The sequence below is a fragment of the Plasmodium gallinaceum genome (assembly GCF_900005855.1).
Source record: "Plasmodium gallinaceum strain 8A genome assembly, contig: PGAL8A_v1_108, whole genome shotgun sequence".
Classification (NCBI taxonomy): Eukaryota; Apicomplexa; class Aconoidasida; order Haemosporida; family Plasmodiidae; genus Plasmodium; species Plasmodium gallinaceum.
The window spans coordinates 285,997-313,341 of NW_021628228.1; the positions used below are offsets into that span (position 1 = coordinate 285,997).

General features: G+C 18.0%; 6 protein-coding genes across 6 annotated transcripts; 2 read left to right on the forward strand and 4 right to left on the reverse strand.

The window, feature by feature from the left end:
* Positions 1-1,360: 1,360 nt before the first annotated feature.
* PGAL8A_00386000 (conserved Plasmodium protein, unknown function) lies at positions 1,361-5,024 on the reverse strand (the record flags this gene model as incomplete). The annotated part of the gene is made up of 2 exons (XM_028670202.1): positions 1,361-1,448; positions 1,732-5,024. 2 exons carry the CDS (start codon positions 5,022-5,024, stop codon positions 1,361-1,363), a joined length of 3,381 nt encoding a protein of 1,126 aa, XP_028526977.1.
* A 1,025-nt stretch (positions 5,025-6,049) lies between these two features.
* Positions 6,050-14,965, reverse strand: PGAL8A_00386100 (conserved Plasmodium protein, unknown function; the record flags this gene model as incomplete). The annotated part of the gene is made up of 3 exons (XM_028670203.1): positions 6,050-6,146; positions 6,305-6,430; positions 6,510-14,965. The coding sequence occupies 3 exons, from the start codon at positions 14,963-14,965 to the stop codon at positions 6,050-6,052; spliced, it is 8,679 nt and encodes a 2,892-aa protein (XP_028526978.1).
* A 1,493-nt stretch (positions 14,966-16,458) lies between these two features.
* On the forward strand, positions 16,459-18,740 carry PGAL8A_00386200 (conserved Plasmodium protein, unknown function; the record flags this gene model as incomplete). Its single annotated transcript, XM_028670204.1, has 2 exons — positions 16,459-18,519; positions 18,639-18,740. 2 exons carry the CDS (start codon positions 16,459-16,461, stop codon positions 18,738-18,740), a joined length of 2,163 nt encoding a protein of 720 aa, XP_028526979.1.
* Positions 18,741-18,849: 109 nt separating this feature from the next.
* Positions 18,850-19,639, reverse strand: PGAL8A_00386300 (ribosomal protein L43, mitochondrial, putative; the record flags this gene model as incomplete). Its single annotated transcript, XM_028670205.1, has 2 exons — positions 18,850-19,155; positions 19,304-19,639. The coding sequence occupies 2 exons, from the start codon at positions 19,637-19,639 to the stop codon at positions 18,850-18,852; spliced, it is 642 nt and encodes a 213-aa protein (XP_028526980.1).
* Positions 19,640-20,607: 968 nt separating this feature from the next.
* On the forward strand, positions 20,608-21,459 carry PGAL8A_00386400 (conserved Plasmodium protein, unknown function; the record flags this gene model as incomplete). The annotated part of the gene is made up of 1 exon (XM_028670206.1): positions 20,608-21,459. The coding sequence occupies one exon, from the start codon at positions 20,608-20,610 to the stop codon at positions 21,457-21,459; it is 852 nt and encodes a 283-aa protein (XP_028526981.1).
* Positions 21,460-22,271: 812 nt separating this feature from the next.
* Positions 22,272-27,185, reverse strand: PGAL8A_00386500 (DNA2/NAM7 helicase, putative; the record flags this gene model as incomplete). The annotated part of the gene is made up of 1 exon (XM_028670207.1): positions 22,272-27,185. One exon carries the CDS (start codon positions 27,183-27,185, stop codon positions 22,272-22,274), a length of 4,914 nt encoding a protein of 1,637 aa, XP_028526982.1.
* Positions 27,186-27,345: the final 160 nt, after the last annotated feature.

Consider the following 27,345-nt stretch of genomic DNA (forward strand, 5'->3'; position numbering starts at 1 on the left):
TTTTTTTAATTTTTTTAAACGATGTATATTTCACACTATATACTATAAATAATGTATTAAATAACTTTTCATTTTTATTTTTTAAAATTTTCTAGTTTCCGTATTTCTTTACTGAATTTTTTTTTTTAATTTTTTACAATAATTTACATAAAAAAAAAAAAAAAAAAAAAAAAAATAGTTTAACTATGCATGTAACTATCAATTATTGATAAACGAAAAGAGGAGAAAATAGCGTGTGTACGTTAAATTGTATCCGATAGATTAATCCTATATAATTTATAAAAATTTTTTACATTTTCAAAATAGTTCAAAATTTTTATTATGTTGTTTTTTTTCTTTTTTTTTTTTTCTTTAATAATATCAAATATTATTTGCATTCTGTGTGTGCATATACTTTTTATTGATGGAAAAAAAAAAAAAAAAAAAAAAAAAATTCTCAAGTTATATTTGGAATAAACATATTTTCCAAGAAAATTTTTTTTTTCTATTTAAGTGTTTAATTGAAAATATTAATTTAAATTCTATAGTAAAATACTAAAAGAATTTTAAATTTTTTATAGGAATATTTTGTAATATAATATATTATTATATTTTTTTTTTGTTAAAAAAAACTTTATTCTTTTATATTAATCACTGAAAATAAGTATTTTTTATATTTTTATTTTTATGCACATATGTGCATAAATAAAAAATAAATAAAACTTACAAACTTTTTTCTAACGAAATACATAAATAACGAAACATTAATAACAAAATAAAGTATAAATATCTGAGTATCTAAGTTATTTTTATTATACTTATTGTTTTTTTAATCTCATTAGATAATTTTATATAAAAGCAATTTTAAAAATAAAACAAAAACATATTACCCTCAATATAAAAATAACTGAATGTTAAAAAAGTGTAAAAATAATTAATCATAAAAATCAGCAAAATTTTGTAATTCTATAAAATATATAAATTATTATTTTTAAAAAAATATTTTAGAAAAATTTTATTTCATTATTTCAATTAACACATTAAAAGTTGTAGAAATAATAATTGGATATATTTTAAAAATGATAAAACTATAATTTTATCTAAAAGGATAATAATTATTGTTAAATAAGGAAAAAATATATAAAAATACAAAAAATGTAAATTTATATTACAACAAAAAATGAAAACATTTCTTTTGGAACATAATTTGTAAAGTTAATATAAAAATAAAATGGTACAAATAAAAAATAAGAAGCATATATCGTAAAAATATATAAACTTCAATTAAAGTAGATCTTAAAACAACAACAACAAAAAAAAAAAAAAAAAAAAAAAAAAAATATATATATCACAAAAATATTTACTAAAATATTTTATTAATTTATTCTCCAGGACAATCTACCATTGTATGTTTTAAAGAATCAAAACTTACTAATTTAGAAATATATTCTTCCCATAAATTTGTTGAACTACAATAAAAGAAAAAAAATTAACGTAATTAAAATTAATAATATAAAATAATGAAAATAAAGAAGAATGTATATTATTTTATACAATGTATGAAATCAAAGAGTTAAAAAATAAAATAACAATATTATATAACAAAGCAATATGGTTCATAAAGATTAAAAAAAAAATAATATAATTATAATGAAAAAATAAATAAAATAATATTAATTTTATATTAAATAAAAATTATGTAAACTTTATTAATTATTTAAAACTCTTATTTTATTTTTTAAATATGCTTACGTGTAGTCATAGGTGTAATAGTGATCTAAAATTTGAAATATTAAATCATCGCACAATGTAAAATAATAATTGGATTTTTTAATTTTTGTAGCACAAAGAGATATATATTTTTTTAATGAAAAAGCAATAGAATAAATTATTGAAAAAACGTTCAAATCATAATCTGTTAAAATATTATATAAACAAAAATCAATAATCTTTTTAATATCCAAACTATTTTTAAATTTATATTTTAAAATTAAAATAGTGTTAAGCGAAATAAAATGTTGTATAAAACTTAAAATATATTTTCGAATACTATAGAAAAAATCATTATGTGTTTTTTTTAAGATATAATTACATAAATTTCTAATATACTTGTAATTTATTAAAGTTATATTGGATTTATTTTTTTTATATTTCTTTTTCTTTTTTTTTTGTTCTTTAATTTTAGATTTTTTAATTATTATATTTTTATAGTGAATCTGATTATTTATAATGTTTAATTTAATTATGTTCGTTATGGTATTTAAGCATGTTATAAAAATATGTAAAGAACTATTTAGATAATATTCTTCAAAAGGTTTTTCAAATTTTTTCGTAATAATAATATGTCCTTTATTTTCTTTATCCCATACATTATTGATTTCTCTTAATGAAGTATTAATGCTTCTCTTTTTTTTATGACACTTTTTTGATTTTACTAAGTCATTATTATAAAATATTACATTTTCCTTTTTAATATTATATAATGATTTCTTAGTACATAAAAATAATAAAAGAATAATATCATTTAATAATTTTTTATTTCTTTTATTTTTATAAATATTTAAGTATAAATGATATAAAATGACAACAGATAAAGAAAAACAGTTATTTGAAGTTTTTGATGACAAAAAGAATTTATACTTTAAGAGTTGTACTTTACATATGTTTATAATTCTTTTTTTGTTTTTACTATTCTTTAAAATATCATTATTTTTCTCATCAAATAAGGTAACCGTTTTTAAAAAATCTAAACAAAAAGTAAAATAAGCAGCAACTTTTAATGATATATATCTTGATTTTATATCTATCCATTTAATGTTTTGGTTTTGAATCAATAATGTATTTCGAAAAATGTGTCTATCAATTTTTCTTCTATATAATTCATATTTTATTTTTTTTTTTATTCTACTAAAAAAACTTTCAAAAAAAAATATTTGAATGAATTGTTCACATTTCACATTTTTATAATAAAAATAAGATATTCTTAATAAGAGTTTTTTAAAAAAATAGAAATTTGATGAATCAAAAAAGACCCATTTTTTTTTTATGGGCATTAAAAAATTAATAATTACAAAATATAAATCTTCTAGAAGTACGAATATTGAATTGACATTTCTTAATTTACTTTTAATTTTAATATTCTCAATCATTTTTTGAATTTTTTTTTCTTCAAATAATAATAATATTTTACTTTTATTATAATTTTTTTCATTCTCAATATAGATAGAATCTATAATTACATTTATGTCTTCATCATTTGCTATTCCTTCTTTTTTTTCTATAATTTCAAACACGTATGTCGCTTGGATAAATAAATTTTTTATTAAAAAGAAGAATTCTTTCGATAATCTAAATGATAATTTTTCATTAATTTTTTCTATTGAATTTAATGTATTTATGAAAAAAAAAATAAAGCATATATACCACTTAATGTTATGAATAAATGTGAAAAAGCAATCAAATGTTTTTACTATATTTTCTATTTCACTTATATTATTTATAATTAATGTATTTTTATTCAATCTATTTTCACAACTAAAAAATAATTTTTCTTTTTTTATTTTAATTTCTTCATTTATATAACTTTTCAGGAGTATATCTTCACCTAAATTTTTAAAAAAATTGTCGTACTGAAGCTCTATTATCTTTCTATCTAATTTTTTTTTTTTGCTAATATCATATATAAAATTTAAATGGAATAAAACTAAATTCATTATTCTAATAAATTCATTCTCTAAATTTAATTTCTTATTTACTTTTATAATATGCGCACTTTTTTCTTCTGATAATGCTTCTTCATTATTAAATTCAAATTTTAAAAATTTTAAAGTTAGTAAAGCTTCTTTAGTAAACATACATAAATCTGAATTTTTTGTATTAAGAAGATATAAAAAGGAATTAAAAGATTTTATTAATTTCAAAAATAAACTTTTTTGATATTTATTTTGACATTTTCCAATTAAAAGAATAACAAACATAATAAATCTTTCTGAACATTTTTTATCATTTTTTATATAAAATTTATAAACAAATAGAAAATCGTGAACAATTAATTCTTGATTGCATAATTTACACATGCTTAAAATTATATTTACGCATTCATAAATAATATAAATGGTCAAATCATACCTTACAACTAAATTAATAATTGTTCTATATATTTCTAATATTAAATTATCACTTAAAATATTTGATGTGGGGGTAAATTTTTTATTAATATAAAAAACTTTATTTTCTGTACTGTCTTTATAATTAAAAATTTTTATTTTTTTATATGTTCTTTTTTCGTTATATTTATAATTACTTATACTGTTTATATTCTTATGATTTGTTTCAGAGAAAAGGTTACTTAATCTATGTTTTTTTATTAAAAAATTAAAGTTAAAATATTTTTCTATTTTTTCATTATCATCCTTAATATTTTTATTTAATTCATTTTTATTATAAATATTACTATTTTTAATAAAAATTTCTTCTCCATCAATATAACGTTGTACATAAGTGTTATTTATGATTTTTTTAAAAGAACATATAGATAAATAATCATCATTTGAAATATATTTTTCAAAAGTATTTGATATTATAAAAAGATTTATATAATTTAATTTTGCAAATATTTTAATGTGATTATATTCTGTCCATTCATTTTGATTTACTAAATCAAGGAAAATTTTAAAAACCAGAAATTCAATAAAATTTGTATTATCAGAAGATTTATTTAATAATATAAATAATGTATTCAAGCATATAAAATAAATATTTTGGTATTTAAATTCTTTGTGATTGTTTTTTATAATATCCAAACAAATGCAAATTAAATGATTTAATTCATGTTTTGGACAATAATTTATTTCTTCATATATAGAATCAATTAAAAAATTTTTGTAAGAACTAGCTAAAAAGTCACTTATATCATCTAAATTATCATTGGATGTATATTTATGCAATAAATTAATTAAATTTTTAATGTTTTCGTATAATTTTAAATTTTTATTACCCACATTATTTTCAATTACTGAATTTATGTTTCTTTTCTTATACTTCATGTTGGCATTTCAAAAGAAAAATATATTTTTTATAAATGAGAAATATATACTGTTTACAAAAAAAAAAAATAAATAACGATGAAATAAAAGATAAAAATATTTAAAAAAAAAAAAAAAGAATATTAAACACCTGTGTTAATGTTTTTAATGAATTAGTAATATTTTTATTTATAAAGTATATATCCTTGTGGGATATATTTTAAAATAAAAAAAAAAAAAAAAATAGTATATTTCATAACATTTAATTGATTAATTAAAAAAAATAAAAAGTAAATCTTTTTCTATAATAATTGACATATATTAATTTTTATTTTTATTATTATTATTTTTTTTTTTATTTTTTTTTTTTAATCAAGTATAATATAATTCATAATAAATAATTTTAATTAAAAAAAAAAAAAATTTAAATTATAAAATGGTAATTATTAAAATAAATATTGAAGCTTTCGTAATATGTTTATCTTTTAAATTATTTATTAACAGAAAAGAAAAGAAAATATTTTTATAGTTATATAATCTCTAAATAATTTTATATTCCTCTTGTTTATTGAACATAACTGTAACACTGTATATTTGTAAATTTTTTTTTGATCTATTTTTATGAAAGATATTGATAATCATAAGTTTAAAAATTCTTACTATATTTCTCAATAAGTTTAATATTTCATAAAACTTCATTATATTATTTTAACAAGAATGAATTATATAATATTTTTTGTGCTTAAACAAAAATAAAGTCCATAATTTGATTTCTTCTTATATAAATATGTGATGTAATCTTGTGAATAAAATTCAAGATTTTGAATAGTCATACAAAAAAAGAAAAGTATATATATATATATATACAAAAATGTTAATGATTAGCTATTAATTAAAATTATAAAATTTTAAATTTAATTTTCCCAATAAAGCAATAATATAACAAAAAAAAAAAAAAAAAAAAAAAAGTTAAGAAAATTAATGAGGTTATTTGTAGTAAAGTACCATGAAAATATATACAATGATAAAAAAAAAAAAATTTACTTTTATTTTTCACAAAACATTTTAATTGATCCATCACTAGATGCAGTTAAAAAATTATTTTCATAGCAAACAATTTTATTTATAGCAGTTGATGAATGTCTAAAAAAAAAAAAAATTATGTATATAAATATATACAAATATATTTGTTATTAAAATATATATATATATATATATATATATATCAATGAATTTAGAGTAATTTAAAAGAAAAATATATATAATACATATATGTACATATATAAATGAGTATATCATACCTAAAAGTTTTTCCTATTTTATTTACAGTTAAACTCAATTGATTTTTATAAAATTCTAAGTCTGGTAATGATTTTTCTCCTTCATTAAATGATAAATTACAATTCCATATTTGTATATATCCATCCCTAAATATGAAAAAAATAGATAATAAAAGTATATTTTAAAAAAAAAAAAAAAAAAAGAATAAAAACAAAAATTAAATACCTATCTGTTGTTATGAAGTTGTTATGTTGATATTTAGATATACTTGTTATATCTACTAAGTGAGCATTTTTAATAATTTTCATAAATCTATTAAATTCATTTGTTGTATTATCATTAGAATAAAGCCAAAAACGAAGATGAGAATCTCTACTTCCAGATACAATTAAAGAATCATAATTAAACAAATCATCTTTATTTTCATTGTACTTATTAATAAAATTAAAGGGATATTTATTATTCATCAAATCATTAACATCAAAATGAGAAAGAGAAGTACACCAATCATATGAAGGAGGATAAAAAGATACCCATCCCTTCTTCCATATTTTCACAGTTTTATCTCTACTTGCTATTATTATGTTTTTTAGTATATTAGAATCTTTTATAATATTTTTTATATTTTTCTTTATCGGAATATGAGTTATATATTCAATTTTATTTGTTATTGGTACTTTTGCCAGCCACATATTATCATCATTTTTTCTAATATCAAACACTTTTATAAAATTCTCACTTCCACATGCACATATACAATATTCTGATTGAAATTTCTCAACTTCTTTTAATGTTTTTAATTTATCTTTTACGTCTTCATCAATATACATTTCATTGATAATGTTATAACATTTTTTTTCTTCTTTTTCCTTTTTTATTTTTACACAATTTTCATTATCAGTACGATTTTCATTTATTACTAAGGAATTATTTTCATTCAAACTTTTCCCTATTTTAAAATTCTCTTCGTTTTTATTAGTGTCATCATTATTACTGAAAGAATTGAGATTGCTATCACACTTACTTTCAAAATTATAAGGAGTTGGTAATTTGTTATTTCTTAACACTAGAGGAATATAATCGGATTTATTGTTCAGCAAAGAAATTAATAAACTAGTATCATTTTTATCACTATAATAATATTTTTGTATAAAATTAGGATTCATTCTAATGTCAAACAAATGTACATAACTGTTAATACCTGCGAAAAAACAATTGTTTTGAAAAGATATAATTAAACTATTGATAAAAGTACTTTTTTCATTTTTTAAAACATTATGATCATAATTCCATATAAATCTGTTATCATCCCACAACTTTATATTATTTATTGAACTACTTAAGAATTTTAATTTTTTATTATTTATTTCTTTAACACATAAACCACTTACTCCATATTTGTGACAATTTTTGATACATATAGTTTTATAATTTCTTTGGGAACTTAAATTATCATATGTACCTATATTATCAGAATTATTAATGATTTTTCCTTCTAATTCACTATCAATGATATTTAAATTATTTAATGATCCAACTGTCGGTGAATCATTTATTTTATTTTTAGAAAAATTTATATTATTATCATATGTACTTTCTTTTTTTTTCATATCAACTTTATTTAATCCAGAAAGTAAATTGTTTTCAACTACTTCATTATAATTAATATTACTTTTTTCTTTAATTAATATTGTATCTTCACCTAATTGTGTAGAATAAGTTTTATTTATTAAATTAGAAGGTATTCTATCTTCAGAATTATTTGCAATAAAATTATTTATATTTTCTTTTTTTACTACATTTGTTTCACTATCTGTTGAATTTTCTCTTTCATTAATTTTTATTTCTTCTATTTCATCAAATACTTTCTTTTTATTCTTTGTATCTTCATTTGTTATGTTTTCTTTTTTTATAAAATTGACTTCATCTAAAACGTTATTTAAATTTTTATCTTTTTCTTTAGAAATATTTTTATTATGTTCACTGTATTTTTTATTATCAGAATTTGGTGACTCTGCATGACACTTTCTCTGTTCTTTATTTTTTACTCCATCGAAAATATGGGTATCTAATTTATGAGCTATTTTTAAATTTGTATCTTTTTCATTTTCACATATATTAGTTTTTTTTGAAACAATACTAAAATCAAATTTATTATCATTCAGATGTTCTTTATTCTTATCATATGAAACACTTTTTTTTATTTTTGTTTTACTTTTACTATTGTCATTATTTACAGACAAAATATTTTCTTGAATTAATGTGTTTTTTGTGCTGTTGTTTATATCTGAAATAGTACATGTATTGTCTTCTAATATATTATTCAAAGAATACTCTTCATTATTAATATAGTTTTTTATTAACGTGTTATTTATTTCATGATTATCTCTTATATTATTTTTGCAAATATATGAATTACCATTTAAATAAATAGAATCTGAACTGTTGTTTTTTATAACTTTTAAGTCATTGAAATTATTTTCATTATGTGAAAATATTATGTTATTTTTATTATCTTTTAAGAGATCATTGCTATCCGTAGAATTTAAAGGAATTTTTGACAAGGTATTATGTGTGTCATATATATTATTATATGAATAATTTTTATCATTTGTTGTATTAATTTCATAATATTCTTCATTATATTTATCGCATAAGTTATTCTTTAATTCCTGTTCTATGAAATCTTTTTTTTTTTCATTTTTTTTTTCTTTATCATTATTACAATCTGAAAAATTATTATAATGATAAAAATTTTCGTTATTGTCTTTATTTATATAAAGAAAGCAATTGTCTATTGTTTTCCTTTTCACATTATAATTACAAAGTATATTATCCTCTGTTTCATTATAAAATAATTTTTTATCAAAAATTTCTTTGTTTTCACAGATATATCTAGTTGACAAATTTCTATTATTTTTATTATTTATAATTTCAAGTGGGTTTAAATTGAAATTTTCATTTCCTAAATTTGATTTATACTTTACCTTTTCAAAATTGTTTAAATTATCTAAGCTCTTTAGAATAGTCATCGTTTTATTCACATAAGAATAATTATTAACATTTTTATTTAAATTTAAACAGTCAGAATATCTTTTATTATATTTTGTATAATCATTATTAACAAAAAAATTGCTATTTTTTGATAATATTATTCTTTTTTTATTAAAATGATCTAAATAAATATTCTCCATTAATCTACTTTTATAACTTCTCTTTTTTAAATTTATAGTATTACTATTTTTTTCAGAATTTTCACCAAGTTCTCTTGGACTACTAAATGTATGTCTCCTCTTGCTATCAAATAATGAAACATTTAAATTTTTTGAAAAATCCTTTTTATAATTTTCATAATTATGTAACAATAGAATATCATCTATTGTATTATTTTCTTTAGAATTATAAATATTTGACAAATTTAAGTTTTTCGATTTAGAAGGAACATTATTTATTTCATTAGAATATAAGTGAACAATATTATTTAAATAATTATTATAAATTGATATATTTGAGTTATTTATTGTGTTACTAAGATAAAAGAAATTATTATAAATTTTCGATATGAACAAATTTTCTGAATATATAAATTTTTTTAAAGATTTCACCTTTTTCTCATTTTCTTTTCTTTTTTTAAAATTATAATATAACTGTTTAAGCAGGTATTTTACATTCTTTTGTAAAATACTTTCTTCCCTTTTTGTGTTAAAATGCTTTTTTAATTTTTTTATTAGTTCATTGGATTGACTTAACTTATTTTCATAATATAAAACATCGTCATCAATTTTTTCTTTAGAATATATATATGTAGAATTATCTATATCTTTATTACGAAATTCATTTACATAACTTTTAATAAATACTAAATCTTCATTATCTTTATTTAAATTATGTTCTTTATTTTCAACTAAGTCAATGTTTTGATTCTCATTTAAATTATTGCATTCTTTTATTTCTATATTATCTTTTATTTCCTTCATTTTTTTATCAGATGTTCCCCCTGAAAAACTATTTTTTTCACTAAGATGCTCATTTTCATTTTTCTTTTTTAAATATAATGCTTGCAAAACTTTTCTAATGTATTTATTCATGTCTTTTTCTTTTTCTAGCTTTAATTTTATTGAAGACAATTTTTTTTTTTTTTTCAAAAATCCTTTTAAGTAATTTTTAACTTTTATATCCTTCTTAGAATTATACTGATACAAATTTTCTTCCTTACTGTACTTAAAAGGAGAGTAGTCTGAAAAAAAGTCATCTAAATTATAAAAAGATGAATTAGAATTTAAATATGAATCATTTAATCCATTAGATAAAATACTACTTGAAGACATTATGAAATCATCTCTTAGTTCATAATTTTTGCTATCAGTAGTGTCGTATATCTCATCAGATGTAATAGTTTTATATAACTTTTTTTTATCAGTATATTTGGAAGAAGGAATTTCTTTATCTTTATTAATATCAGTAGAATTTTCTACTTTTTTTTTTTTTTTTTTTTTCAATTTATTATTTGTTCCTCTTTTTTTTAATTTTCTTAATTCTTCATTTAGTTCTTGGTTTCTCTTCAATAATTTAGAATATGCTTGTTTATTTATTTCTTCTTTTTTTTTTAATTTATTTATAAAAATTTCTTCTCTTTCATGTAACTTTGTTATAATATTTTCTTTTTTTCGTATAATATTATTATGTTTTCTTTGTTCTTCTTTTAGTATCTTACTTGTTTTTAAAAAATTATTTTTCATTTTCATAATATCTACCTTTAAATGTTTTATTTTTTGTTCATTATCATTTAATTTTTTTTGAATTTTTTGTTTTTCATTTGTTATTTTTAATATTTCATTTTTCATATTTTCTATTTTTTTGCTGTTTTTATCGGTTTGGCTGTTTACTTGTAGATAATGTAGTTTTTTTTTTAAGTTCATTATGTTATTTGTTAAAAGTTCATTTTTGGCGTTATATTCTTCTTTTTCTTTATTAACTTTTTTAAATTTACTTAACTCCTCCTTTATAATTTTTTGTAATTTATAGAGTTTATTCTTGAGGAATTTGGGGGAATTGTTACTGTAATTTATATCTTCATTTGAGGAATTATCAAATGTGTGTTGTTCATTAATAAAATAATTTTTTATTTTATTTTTATCTAAATATTCTATTATATCTAAATTTTTTTTTTTAATTTTTTTATTATAATTATGCTCTTTCATTCCTTCCATTATTTTTTTTCTTGTATTTCCCTTCTTTGCATAGTCACTGATTTTATCTTTATTTTCAAAGTAGTTAGTATCAATGTTATTATTTGAATAAAAAAACTTGGATGAGCTATTATTTTCAGAACTATAAAAACTTTCTAGACTATTTTTTCTACCATCTTTATAATTGTTTTCTGTTATATTATTACAATATTTATTCAATGAAAAAAATTTTCCTTTTTTATGATCAATATACAAATTATAAAGTACATCCATTTTTTTAATACTATTATAACAATTATTTTTTATATAACTAAAAAATTGATCATTTTTATTACTAATTTCAGTGTCTGAACAACTTTTTTTTTTTATAAAATGTGTTAACATTTTATTTTTTATTTCCCTTTCAAACTCTACATCACTGAAACAATTTCTTTTATATTTGAAAAAAAAATCATTTTCATTCATATGATGAAAAAGTAACTTTTTTAACAAATTGGAATTATAATGATCTTCCCTAACATTTTTCTTCATTTTTTTTTTTTTTTTTTTATTTTTTTCTTCTGTCTTTGAATATTTTTTCACTCTCTTAATCACTTTTTTTAATTCCTCAATTTTTTTTTCATAAGATTTATTTTTCTCAAATAATATATTATATTTTTTATTTAAATCTTTCAATTTTTTTTCATTATAATGGTTCAATTCATACTGCCTGAATATTTTCTCCACATTTTTTTTATCCTCTGCAAAATTTACAAATAAATGAGTTTTCTCAAAAGAATTAAAATCAGAGCTATAGTCTTCATTTCCAATTGTATTTTTTTTCTCACATAATTCACATATTTTATAATTTTTATTAAACGAATCATTACATAAGGTATTATTTTTTGGTTCTTCTATTTTATTCAGTGTATCATTTATATTCGATGTATTACCATTGTTATTATTATTCTCTTGATTATTATTTTTATATATATTTTCTTTATTACTTTCATTAATTTCATTTTTTAAAAAAATATTTTCATTATAAACACTTTTCTCTATCTTATTTATATCATAAGAATTATTATTTATAATAATATCATGTTCTTTTTTACTATTTTTTTCAAAATTTATTTCATTATTATTCTTATTAATATATAAATCACATAAGTTATTACTAATAGAATCGCTTGTTTTAAAATCAGAGTTGCATATTGTTATAAAGCTATCATTATTGTTGTAATTATTATTACTATTATTAATTTTATTTTTTTCATGAATTAACTTGTAATATTCAATAAAGGCATTTTTATTTGTATCATCAGAAATATATTGACTATTTTTAAGAAAAAAAGAGTCACAACTCAAATTATAATTATTCACTTTATTAATAATGTTACTATTTTTTAAATCATCACAATGCATATGATTATTAAAAATTTCGGATTTGCATATATTTAATGATGTACTTTTTGAAACTTCATTATAAATTTTCTTGTCATGAAAATCCTCAACCTCATTAGAGTTTTTATTACAACAATCTTCTTTTTTATTTGAAAAATTCAAAAAAAAATCTTGTTTTATCACAGTATTAGAGTTTTCATTTGTATTATGAGAAAATTTATTTTCATTTTTTAATAATGTCAAATAATAAAATATAAGACAAATTAATTTTTTCCTTTTTTTTTGTAATTTCTTAATCTTTTGTATTAACATATTATTTTGATCTATTATTTCTTTAAATTTAGCATTAATTTCTAATTCGTTAGATTTATCTTTAGATCCTACTTTATATTTTTTTAACTCCAAATTTAGGTTATATAACTGCTTTCTTAATTCGTTTATTACTAAGCTATTGACATCATAATTAATTATAGGATTATTTTTAATTTTTTTAGTCCTTGAAGCATATTTAATTGTGCTTAATGTTTCATAAAAGTCTTTCGGATCAATGCTTATACAAGCAATCATAACTGTTTTACTATTCCCTCCAAGAGAATCCTGTAAAATTCTTGTTAGTTTAGAATTTCTATATGGAATATGTTGATTCTTTTTATAGTTAGATAAACTATAAATAACATTACTTAATGAAAGTAAGCCATAATTAATATTTATTGCCTCTTTTAATCTATTACCTTGTGTTTCTGTTCTTTTAGCTCTTTCACTACCAGCTAAATCAACAAAATGAAATTTAGAGCAAATTATTTCTTCCTTATTAATTTTATCATTTTCATAATTAGTATCATTTCCATTATTTACATTATCCATAGTATTATCATTATAGTCTTCATTTTTTTCATTATTATTAAGGCTTATTTCATTATTTTTCTCTTCCTTTTTTTTTTTTTTTTCTATTATATTTTTTCTCTGAATTAAATTAATTGTAAATATAGCATGAGATCTGCTTGATTTATCATTCATAAATGTTTTTTCCGTTGTTCTATATAAATTCCCTTTATGTAATATGGAAAAAACATCTTGTACATTTTCAACTTTTTCATTTTTTATTCCCATTAATATTATTTCTTTTTTATTAATGTCTTCTCTGATAGATATATTTTTATTTATTTTACTTTTTTTTTTATTTTTACCATTTTTCTTATTTAATTTTACATCATAACTAACTTCATCAAAATCAATTAAATCTACTATTTCTTCATTATAAATTTCTATATATGTACATGATACATCAAAATTTATGTTGTTCCTTTTTTTTTTTTCAATAATTTTATACATATCATCTAAAAATCTAGGCAATATTCCAATATTATCAGAAATTTCGTTCATGTAATCAAAACCCATAGTGAATGTTTTTCCTGATCCTGTTTGTCCATATGCAAATATAGTGCAATTGTATCCTTCAAATAAATTATTTAAAAATTTATTAGATAAATAAGAATAAACTTCCTCTTGTTTTGTTTCTTCTGGAAATACTCTATCAAACAAAAAATTTGTATTATGCATGTAAATACAGTTGTTATTATATTTTATATTTTTATCATCATGATAACTTATATTTTTTATTTCATCTTCATTTATTTTTATATTTTTTCTAGGTTTTATTCTTATTATAACTTCACAATTATGTTTATCATCATTATTATTAAAATCATTTTTTTTTTCTTTTTCATCTGCATCATCGTATGTTAAATTAATACTATCTAATGATTCTGCAAGATCATTTGTACTTGAAAAAACCTCTTCGTTTTCAAATTCATATTTATTTATATTCAATATATCTTTGTTAAGTTTTAATTCAGATATAATATTGTTTGATTTTCTTAAATTTTGAAAATCATTATCATATTTACCTACATTAGCTATACTACTAGAGTTCTCATTAGAAATAAATATGTCCTCATATTTATTCAAAGAAACCAAATTATTGCATATAGTGTTGTTTAATGATTTACAGACTTCCTTTTTTGTATTTAAAAACTTATTATTTTCTGAATTTTTCAATGTTTTTCTTTCATCAAAATTTTTATTTAATGAAGGTATAAATTCATTCATATTTATAATTTAAATGTATCTATATCTTTATTTTGGTACATATTTATAAATATATTAATAAATACACATATATATAAATATACTTAAATCGTTGTGTAAGTTATATCTTTTACATTAAATTATAAAAATTTGAATTTTTAATTCTTTATATTTATATCACACGATTATTAAAAAAAAGTTCATATCATTTATATTTAGATATTGAAATTTTATAAAAATTTTATTTAAAAAAATATTTAGAGTAATAATTTTTATTGTGCAATCAAAAAAAAAAAAAAAAAAAAAAATACATTTTCAGATTTTTTTTGATTTTTTTTTTTTTTTTTTTTTAATATATTTTTGTCTTTTTCATTAAAATAAATTGTAAAAGTATTAACTTAACAACACAGGAAAAAAAAAAATTTTTTTTTTTTAAATGTTATAAAATTAATAAATAAACATTTGTAATCAAAGAATGGATAATTTTAAATTTCAATAATAGGAATTTTAAAATATAAAGAATGAATGTTTTAAAATGTGCATTGAACAAATACTTACATTTCAATAGATGAATTTTAAAATATGGAGATTCATTTTTTCCATAATTTAAATTACCAAATAATATTATGAACAAATATTTTCTATAAATAAAATATACATGTATATATACATATATATAATAAAATTAACAACTAAAAAGTTATTTCATTTTGAAAAAAGTAAAAAATTAAAAATTTAGTCTAATTAAAATATATATAATTTTAAGGATATTCTGTAATAAATATGTATTTTTTATTTTATAAATAAAAATATTGTATTAAAATATATACTTAAATATTATGATATGTATTATATTTTGTAAAATAGAAAAATTGCAAATGTAATTTAAAACTTTTTTCATAAAATTTACCGTAACTGTTGTATATTTATTTATGTACTTCAGTAAAAAAATGTAAATTATAATGTTCATAAAAAATACAATTATTCTTATAATTTCCCTCCCTTTTTTTTTTTTTTTTTTTTTAGAAGATACCATATTTATACAAAAAAAAAAAAAAAGAAAAAAAAAATTTGTAGTGATACGTTGTTTAAATAAAGTAACAAGAATTAGTAACCTTTTAATATAATGTTTTTTTAAAATATATATAAATTTTTTATTTTTTAATTAAAAATACAAAATTTACCTTAAAACTATTTTATACATATATACAATATATTTGTATTTTTTATGATTTTAAGTTTTTCAAAATTTTTTTTTTTTTTATATATTTAATGATGTAGAGTTATTTTTAAACTTTTTAATCATTTTATTAATTAAAAAAAAAAAATTATATTTTTTTTTCTTCTTTCTTATGTAATAATAGAAGAATTTTTATAATTTATCTTAATTATTTTTCTCATAAATTCATATAAAAATTAAATGATGTTAAAAAAAAAAAAGTTAATAGAATGCAACAAAGCTATGTTTTATAAATGTTTTGAAAAGAACTTTTAATTTTTTATAATTAAAAAAAATGAGAAGCATTTTAAAAAAAGTAAAATTTGCAGAAAATGGAAAATTTCAAAGGTTCCATTATTGTACATCTGAAACAACCAATAAAGAAAATTCTATAATTAACTATAAAATGATATTAGGTTTAAAAAAAATAGAAATATCTAATTTATCATCTTTGTGTAGAGATTTTCATAATATTTTTAGAATAGACAAATATCAATTATTAAAGTATACAAATGAAATATTACCTTTTATAAAATTCATGAGAACAAGTGAAATAGTGATGATCTTACATCATTATTCTTTTATAAATTATAATAATTTTAACTTTTATAATAGTATATGGAATCAAATTATTAACAGATTATATGATATTGATTGCAAAGAATTGGCATTAATTATATATAGTATGGGGAAAATAAAATACATTAATAAAGATATGATTTTGTTTTTTGAAAATGAAATAAAAAAATGGATAAATAAATTTAGTGGAAGAGATTGCTCATTAATATTGAAAGGAATGAAAAATTTAAATTATAACAATGATGAAATATATGAATTACTTCATGAAAGAATTTTAAATATTTCTGATGATTTAAATATTTTAGATATATGTATCATTTTGAATACTCACAGTAAATATAAAAACGTGAATTTAAATTTATTTGAAATTTTATTAAATAAATCTTTAACATATTTTTCTGTTATAAATGAGCAATGTATAGGTTCAATATTGTGGAGTATTAGCAATGCTAACATTAAAGCAGAAAAATACTTTTCTTTATTAGGATTAAAGTTAAGGTCACTTATGTATGAAAAGTTGGTGAAAAATAAAAAAATAAAAGAGAACAATGAAATTGTTGGTGAAAATATTAATAATAGTAAAAAGAGTTCAAAGGAAGATATGCATATTATCAATAATGAAAAAATTGAATTAAATAGTAATAATAATAATAATAATCAGAAATATTTAGATAATGAAGATGTTTCTAATGTAATAAATTATAAAAAGACTAAAAGAAACACAAATGATTTAAGTGCTAATAATGATAATATTCAAAATAATCTAAATGCTATTGAGAATAACTTAAATAATAATTCTGATGATTTAGATGATTTGAATTTAGAAATAAGTTCTCATAATTCCTGCAAATACTCAAATTTATTACCATCCATCATTTATTCTTATGGGAAACAAAGAACCTATTTGAAATATAATATTAATATAGATAAGAATTTATATAATGACATTATTAATAGTTATAATGTAGAGCATGAACTTAATGTTGCACCTGTGGAAACTGTTTATTTATATGATATATCTAAAAAAATGATAAAAGAAAAAAATGTTTTTAATAATGCTAATGATAAAAAAAATAAATTAAAAAAATTTCAGAATAAAAAGTATTATCAAGACATTATTTATATAATTAATAATTATCTTACTTTTTTTCTAAATGAAGTACATTACAATGACTTAAAAAATATTTTATTTGGAATAGCAAAAATTGAAATGCCTGTTAATAAAAAATTATTGAGCGATATTTTTGAATTAATTATTACATATGTAAATCAAAACATGTATAAGCATTATGAAATTATTAATTTATCTAGATCTCTTTCATTAATTCCACATGTAAATTCAAATATATGGAAGATCTTATTAGAGAATTATAAAAATAATTTTTTATCTAGCACTCATGTTAAAAATAATAGTTACTTATTTTATATATTTTCGTTCATAAAAAATAATCTTAATAATTATAATTTTGATTCATATTTAATTGAACATATAAATAAAAAAATTAATAGCATCAATAAAGACGATATTATATACTTAATAAAGGGACTAATAAATCTTAATTATTATCACAATGAATTAGTTAACAACATTTCCAAATACATTGAGAAAAACTATGAAAATTTTAACTTAATTGACATTGTTTATATTTTAAAGTATTTCACATTAATGAATTTAAGAAATACCAACATTTTTAGCCTGTTTGCAAAAACAATAAAGAAAAAAAATATAAAATGTAATTTTGAACTTATTTCAACAGTTGCTTCATTTTATTTAGAGGTTAGAATAATTTGCAATTTTCATTTATTTGTCCATTTAAAAAATATTCTCATTGAAATAATTATTTTTTATTTTATTTTTACATATTTATTTACCTTTTTTTTTTTTTTTTTTTATAGATGAATATATTTCCAAAAATAATTGAAGATATACTAATAGATGAAAAAAGAAAAAATGAAAAAAGTTATAAAACAGAAGAAATTCAGTGTGATGAAGAATAAAATATAAAATTTATTTTGAATATTAAAAAAGTTATTAGTTTATATGTCATATAGTGTCTTTTTATATGTTAAGAAAAAAAAAAAATCTTTTTTTTTTTTTTTATATATCTTAATTTTTGTAAAATTTATAAAAGGATTTTATATGTGGTTCATACACGTTACAACTGTTATTTTGTTCATTTTTTTTTGGTATACTATCTTTAAAAGGAAAACAAAAAATGTTTTTTAAATATCTTTGATCAAAACCTTTTGGGAATAAATTTTCATTACCCCATCTACCATTTCCTTTTATGACATCATAATTTAAATTTAAACTTTCTCTTGTATATTTTGGCAATTTAATGTTGTTTTTTTTTTTTTTTTTTAAATAGGAAATGGCATTTAGCTCACTATATATACTTGGACACCATAATCCCTAAAAAAAAAAAAAAAATAAAGTTATATAAAAAAAAATGTAAAAATAAAAAGATGATATTTGACAAAAAAAAAAAAAAAAAAATAAAGAATTATAAAACTATATTAAAAAATACTTTCTATTTAAGTTTTTATTTCTTTTTTGTTACTTGAATACTTCTTCTATTTGAATAAACTTTAGGTCCTCCATGTTTTAAAAAATCTGTGTTTCCAGCACTATCTTTATATAAATTAATAATATCAACAATATGTTTAGATTTTATATCTTTTAGTGATATTTCGTATTTGCTATTATTTATATACTCAAATATAGCTTTTGGTTCTTCATATTGTTCATGTTGTATTTCAAAATTTAAATGTTTATTTTCTTCTTTGTAGTCAGGTAAAATAAATCTTAAAAAAAAACGAACATTTCTACTACTATGACCTGTTTCACTATATTTCAATAGAATTTTTTTTAATTGATAAACACCATTAGAACACATATTTCATTAAGATGAATTAGGGAATCACTATTATTTTATTTATATTTTTTTTCCCCCCAAATTTATTTTTAAATAACTATTTTTCATATTAACATTTTTAATTAAAAAAATTAAAATTTTATAGAGATATTTTTAAAAAAAAAAATTAAAAATTAAAACTTTTGAAAAATAATCCGTTTTTAAAAAAAAAAAAAATTTTTAACTACATGAAAGGAAAGAAAAATAAAAAAATAACATTTCTTCATAAAAAAAAAAATGTTATTCATTTAAATAAGTAAGCTTATAAAAAAAAATATATATACATATATTTCACTTATTATAAAACATTTTATCTATTTAAAAAAAAAAAAAAAAAATGTAAAGAATACCATTATTATTTATATTTAAAAATTAATGTGTGCGAAGTTTTTAAAAAGATATATTAAAAAAAAAAAAAAAAAAAAAGGGAATAATATTTACAATAAAATATACTATTTTTTTTTTTTTTTTTTTTCTATATTATCTAATTATAATTTTTTCAATTACATTTTTTGTGAATTTTTATAAAAATATTCAAAAATATTTTTATTTTAAACATAAAGATTTATATTTATTTATGCAACACTATTTTCGTTAGTAAACCTTTATGTATGAATTGTTTTTGTATAACATAATTATAAATTTCATATTTTTTTTAAATAAAATAATTTTTTTTCATCTTTTATAAGAAGTTTATTCATTAATTTAATGATACTAGTTTCATAAAATTATTTCTTTAAAATGTTATAAAATATAGAATTTCATTTGTTTTTTTTACAATATTTGTATTTTTTTTTTCTGTTTACTGTAAGTAAAAAAAAAAAAAAAAAACATTTTTTTGTTTAATTTTACTCGTAGAATATATTCTTGTCTTTATTTTTAGTAATTATTTTGTTTATTAAATTTTTTAAAATATTTACTATAATTAATTTTATTTTATTTTAATATAAATGAAAATGAGAGTTCACAATACTTTTAAAGATTTAATAAAATTTAATGACAATTTGAAAAAGGAAGAGATACTTATCTTATTTTTCCACAGTAGTATTTTAGATCATAATTTTATTTACGAATTGGAAGATAAAAAAAAATCCTTAATAATAGAAAATGAAAATATGAAAATTTCCGAAGGTTACATAAGATATATAGCTGATAATAATAAAGAAAAAGTTTTTATTGGTAGAATATTAATAGATCCAGAATGGAGAAAAAACTCCAATAATTATAATTTTATATATAAGAATCACGAAAATAATAATAGATATATTTTAAATATATCGAAAATAGACAATTCATTAGTTCTTCATGTAATTAATATATCAGAACCCTCTTCAATTCATTCTGTTACAATAAAAATAAATGAATACATAAAAAATAATAATGAAATAAACATAGAGAATATAGAAGAAAGTATTAAAATACAAAAATTAGAAAATATATTTCAAACACATATATTAGGAAACATGAAATTTAATCATAATAGCAATGTGGCAAGTACCAATCTTATTAATAAATTCAATGTAAATGAGTTACCAAATCCTAAAAACAACATTAGACAAGATTCTCATTTTATCAAAAATTTTAACGATGATAATTTTGATGATAAAAATCCTGTAATAAGGGAAAGTATATTACCAAATTATATAAAGCAAATTCCTATTTTAAAACCAGATGGATTATTAGTAGGGCCCAATAACAGATTTTTTGATCCTAAAAATTTGCGTTACGATCCTATAGGACCTTTTGGGCTTGAACCAAATGCAGATACGCCTACTAAATTTCCAGATAATTTTCCTTTTTAAATTTAAAAAAAAAAAATATTTATGTATATATATTTAATATTTTATTTATCTTTTTTTTTCTTTATATAATAAAATGTATTAATATATTATAAAATTTTTATTTAAAAAATAAAAAGGTATCTTATTGTTCACATTACACTTTAAATATATTATCATTCTTAAAAGAATCATAAAATGTATTATTCGTTGTTGTAACGAGTGAGGATTTTTTTTATTATTTCTTTTATTATTATTATTTTTTTTCTTTTTATTTTCAAATTTTATTTTTTATATTTATAATAACTTTTCATTAAATAACGAAACTATATATAATATTACTCACTACAATAATGATTAAAACAGTAATGATAACATGAAATAACAAAAAAAAAATAAAAAAAATAGAAATAATAATAGTCTCTATTTTAATAAAAATTAAAGTTTTTTGTTGAAAAGTCTTCATGTTAAAATATATATGAATAATAGCATAAGTAGAATTAACAAAAAACAAATAAAAAATTGATAAAAATGGATATTCTAAAAAAAAAACTTTTATAAAATAAAAAACAAATAGATATTAAAAAATTTAAATATTGAAGTTAAAGAAAAAAAGAAAGGAAAAATATAAATTCAAAATGTTATATAATGATTTTTTCATAATGAAAGACATTTATTTGAAATATGAAAAAATAATAAGAAATATTAAAAACATAAAAAGAACAATATAATTTTATTAATATCTTAAATAATTAAAATATAAATAAATAAATAAATAAATAAAAAGATATATAAAAACAAATTAAAGCAGTATCTAATTTTTAAAAATTGTGATGTTATAGAAAATTTTTACAAAAATTGGGTAAAATACTTGTCACTGCTATATATAACTCCTTATTTGCTTTACAATAATTATAAAGTGTGTCAATAAAGTAATTTTTATTTTTTAAATATATTTTACCTTCATATGAAGGATCATTTATTTTATTCTCATTTCCATTGATACTATGATGATTATATGCTTTCTTAATGTGTACTTTACTGAATTCAACTTTTATATCCTCTTTATTTTCTGAATTACATATATATGATGTATCAACTCTTTTTTCCAAATTGAAATCATTTATTTGTTCGTCTTTGTTTTCTTCCAATATATTTTCTTCTCTATTTTTATCTTTTTCGTCGTTTACAACTTTTGTTTGTTCTGATTTTTTCTTAACAACATCCTTTTTACTTAATTCGTTTTCATCTTTACCTTCGTACTCTTTTTCATTTTCTCCTCTTTTTTTTTTTTCTTTATATTCGCTTTCATCTTTAGATAAAACTTTGTATTCTTTATTATTTTTATCATCTTCTTCTTTAATCTCATTTGTTGAATAATTTAATGTACTCATTGTTTCAAAGTTATCAATATCTAGTTCTTTAAAAAAATTGATGATATCAATCTCATTTTGATCTTTATTTGTTTTTGCTTTTGTTTCAATATAATTAGTATTTTTATCATTAATTTCATTTTCTATATCACTTTTATATTGGCTTACTTCATTAGAAAAAAGAAAATTCTTTATATCAAATGGAGGATTTTCTTTTTCATTATTTGGTAAAAAATTATAATCAATAATATTTTTATTATAAAATGAATTTTCAATTTTTTTATTAAGTATTTGTAATTTATCATCAAATATATTCTCTTCATTAATATTATCTGATAAAATATTCATATGTGTAAGAAACTTTTTATGTTTTATTTTTATAATTTTATTATTTATTTTATAATGTTGAATAATTTTATACCACGAATCACAATTTTTTAAAAAGTTGCAGTTGCCAAAAATAAATAAATTATATCGAGCTCTAGTTAAAGCAACATTTAATCTTTTGTAATTAGAAAAAAATAAATTTGACTCATCTATTTCATCTACAGATGATTCTGAATTAGAATTTAATAAATCCTCATTTTCATCAAGTGAATTTTTTTTTTTTTTTTTTTTTTTAAATAATCCTTTCGTTCTCACACATACAAAAATTATAATATCTTTTTCTGTTCCTTGAAATCCATCAACTGTTCCTATATCAATAAAATTAGAAATATTATTTTTATAACCTCTTTTTGTAAAAAAAACATTTAATTCCTTTTTTAGAAAATATTTTTCTGTAGAATATGGAGTTATGATACCTATTCTTTTATACCATTCATGTATATTTTCTGAAGTAAAAATATAATCTAAAAATTCAATAAATTGTAAAACGGCTTCACTTTCTTCAATGTTAATATATGAATTTTTAATTTTTTTTTGTTTAGAAAATGATATATCGTAAAATACACTATGTTGTAACAAAGGTATGAAAAACCAGTCAATTAACCCTTGATTTTTTTTACATAGAATTATATCATTAAAATTTTTAGGCAAGTTACCAAATTTGTTTTCAATAAAGTTAAATAAATCGAAATTACATAAAAAATTTTTTATATAATCACTTTCTTTATTTTTTATTTCTTTAATATATTTATTTATTTCTATTTCTTTAAGTAGTATAAATAGAAAATAAGATGCATCTGTAATCTTATTTTTGTAGTAATATTTTTTGGGAAACTGAGAAATTTCTGGATGCATTCTATATTGAATAGATAATAAATTATATTTTGATTTATTCAATTTATATTTTTTTTGTAACCTTTCAAAAAGTGATCTAGAATATTTATATTTTTTTGCAAATAACGAAAAAACAGTAGCTGATAATTGTTTTGGATCTCCTACTAATATAATTTTTTTGCATGAAAATGACAAAGGAATTAGTATATCTAATTCAACAGATTGTGACGCTTCATCTATAATAATTGCATCAAAATAATCTATGTAGTTTATTAATGAAGCATTAGAACTAGAAGACAAGGTGGAACAAATAATAGTAGATGTTTTTAAAAGGTTTCTTTTAATAAATTTGTTTTCGTCATTTTTGTTTAATAATAATAATAGCTGTTCTTTGAATTCTAAACTGAATTCCAATAAATCTGTACTTACATTCCCTCCTATTCTAGTTACGATAGGATTAAATGGATTTCCATTTTCATCTAATATTCCTCTATTTGCTGTAATTAATCTTCTTAATATTTCATCTATAGCTGCATTAGATGGAGCACAAACCAAAATTTTCTTGTTTTTTATTAAATTCAATTTACTCATTTTTTGTTCCTTCATGTCTTTTATAATTTTTTCATTATTATCTTTGTTTATTTCTTTTTGATCAATTGCTCTATATTTTATATTTTTTCTTATAAACTTTTCTTCATTATTTATTTCCCCATTAAAACTATTTTCTTCAAAATTTTCTTTTGGATTTATTTGTATATTCGCATCTTTAACGTAGTAAGAGTAGTCATATTTTTCATTTACATTTTTTTCTAAAGAATCTGTTTTTTTTGACAAATAATCATTGTTTACATAAGAATTATAATATGACTCTGTTAAACCTATTACATTTTTAATTCTATTTTCATTATTTTTATAAATATCTTCTTCATTCGTATTAATGCTTAATCCCTCATCGGATTTTGATGTTCTATTTGATGCATTCATAATACTGAGGTGTATGGCATATGCATAATTATTTTCATTTTTATTGTTTTTGTTTTTATTAAATTGAAAAACATTTTTATTTTCATCTTCATCATTTTCTTGAAAATGATGAAAATCTTCATATTCCATTGCATCAAAGCAATTTTCATTAATATAACAATAATCATCATTTTTGTCATAATTAAGCCATACATATGGGCTTTTCTTTTTTTTTTCATTCTCTAAATTAATAGAGAACTTTTTGTTTGTAAGTGATTCTTTTGTAACCATTTCATTTTCTTGAAAGAAAATTAAAGCACTTATAATACCTAAAATAGTAGTTGTTTTTCCTGTTCCTGGTGGGCCTTGAATTAGCGTTATACCATCATTTATAATACTATTATTTATAGCTCTCAGTTGATATTTATTATACATATTAAAAAATTTTTTTTTTAACAACACTGGTATATATTTAAAACCTTCATATTCATGAAAATTTTTGTTATGGCTTATTTTTCCTGTTGTTACATGTATTGTATTATTTTCGCTAATTTCATTATAATCATCTTTACTAAAATCATTCTCATCAAAATTATTTTCAATTAAAGTATAATGTTCATCATCTTTAACAGTAATTTCTCCATTATTTTCTATTAACGATAAATATTTTTTTAAATAATGTTTAATTTTTTCTTTTAAATAATCTTCGTTTAATGCACCATTTAAATGAACATCTTGCAATTCATTATTATTATTTTTTAAAATTTTATCTTTATTTGTATTTATATCACTATATGTTTCTATTTTTTCATTATCTTCATTAATTATTTCATTTTTTTTACGTTTTTTTGTTTGTTCTGAATTGACGATAAAGCTATTTTTACTTTCTTTGTTTTCAATAATTTCATTTAATATGGAAGAATTTCTAAAATTAAATAAACAATTAAATAATTTAAGTGTTGACATTAAGCTAGTTACTTTTGATATACGAATAAAGTATTCACTTAACTTTCCTTTACAGAAAATTTCATAAATTATGTCCTTTCTTACTTTATCAATAATGTCAAAATTTTTATAATTTAAGTTGAATTTAATTTTAATATTTTCTTTATTTTTTGAAACTACATAACCTAACAAATGACGTACACAATATTTTCTAATCATATATATATCATCATTAGTTTCATCGTTTTTTTCTTCCTCTAAATTATTATAGGATCCGTTATTATTTATTTTTTCGTCTTTATTGAAGTTATCTTCATTAGCATTTTTATTATCTTCATTTTTTAATTCACTGTAATATGTTTTATCAGAACTATTATATTCTTTTAATTTTTCATTCTTTTCCATATTTTTTTCAACACTTACGAAATTTTCTTTATTATTTTCATATTCATCATAAAAAATTGTTAAATTTTTTAAATTATTTGTTTCTTCAAAATTTAATGATTTCTGAGAATTATCACATGAAGGGAAAGAATCAACTGATAAATTGTCATTATCATTATTTTGTGAAGAATTTAACAGAATTTCTGTGTTTTTTTTTGAAAATACAGGAGAGTAAAAATTATTTGAATCCATTTTTGCTGTTTTCTTTGGTATAAATCTTAATAAAACTAGATCACCATAAAAAATATTAGAATAAATTAAATTATCATATGCTAAATTGATATAGAAATCAAAGTTAAACATTTCTTTTATATCGTTTACTATGGTTACATCGTATTCTTTCACATCTTCATTTTCTTTCTTATTATTTATTAATTGTTGTGTTTCTATTAAAAATAAGGGGAAATATGCGTAAAAATATTCTTCAAAATCATTATAAACATCGGGTAATATATGTATATCTAAATCTATTTTTAATCTATTTATTATAGAATTTAAATCTAACTCTTTTTCACTCCTTAAACTAGTATAATAATTCCATCTTAAAATAATATTAACTAAGTATTCAGAAACATCAATATATTTTTTTTCTTTAATGAAAGAACGAAGTATTAATAAAACATGATCTTCAGTATCTTTATCAACATCATCATTTAAATTAAAATTTTTCGAATTCATAAGGTTATTTTTTACATTTTCTTCTAAATCTTTAAATTCATTATCTTTTGAATATTTTATGAATATATTCCAATCAAAAAAAATTTTTATAAAATATTCATCAGTCCATTCTTCCCACATTTTCATTAACTATACGATTAACTATATAAAAAAAAAAAAATATGGTAAAGATATAAAAAAAAAAAAAAAAAGCAAAAAATGAATGTATTTTAGGTGACTCAGTTTTTTATACTTATTTTTCGATGCTTTCATTTTATTAAAAAAAAAAAAAAAAAAAAAAAAAAAA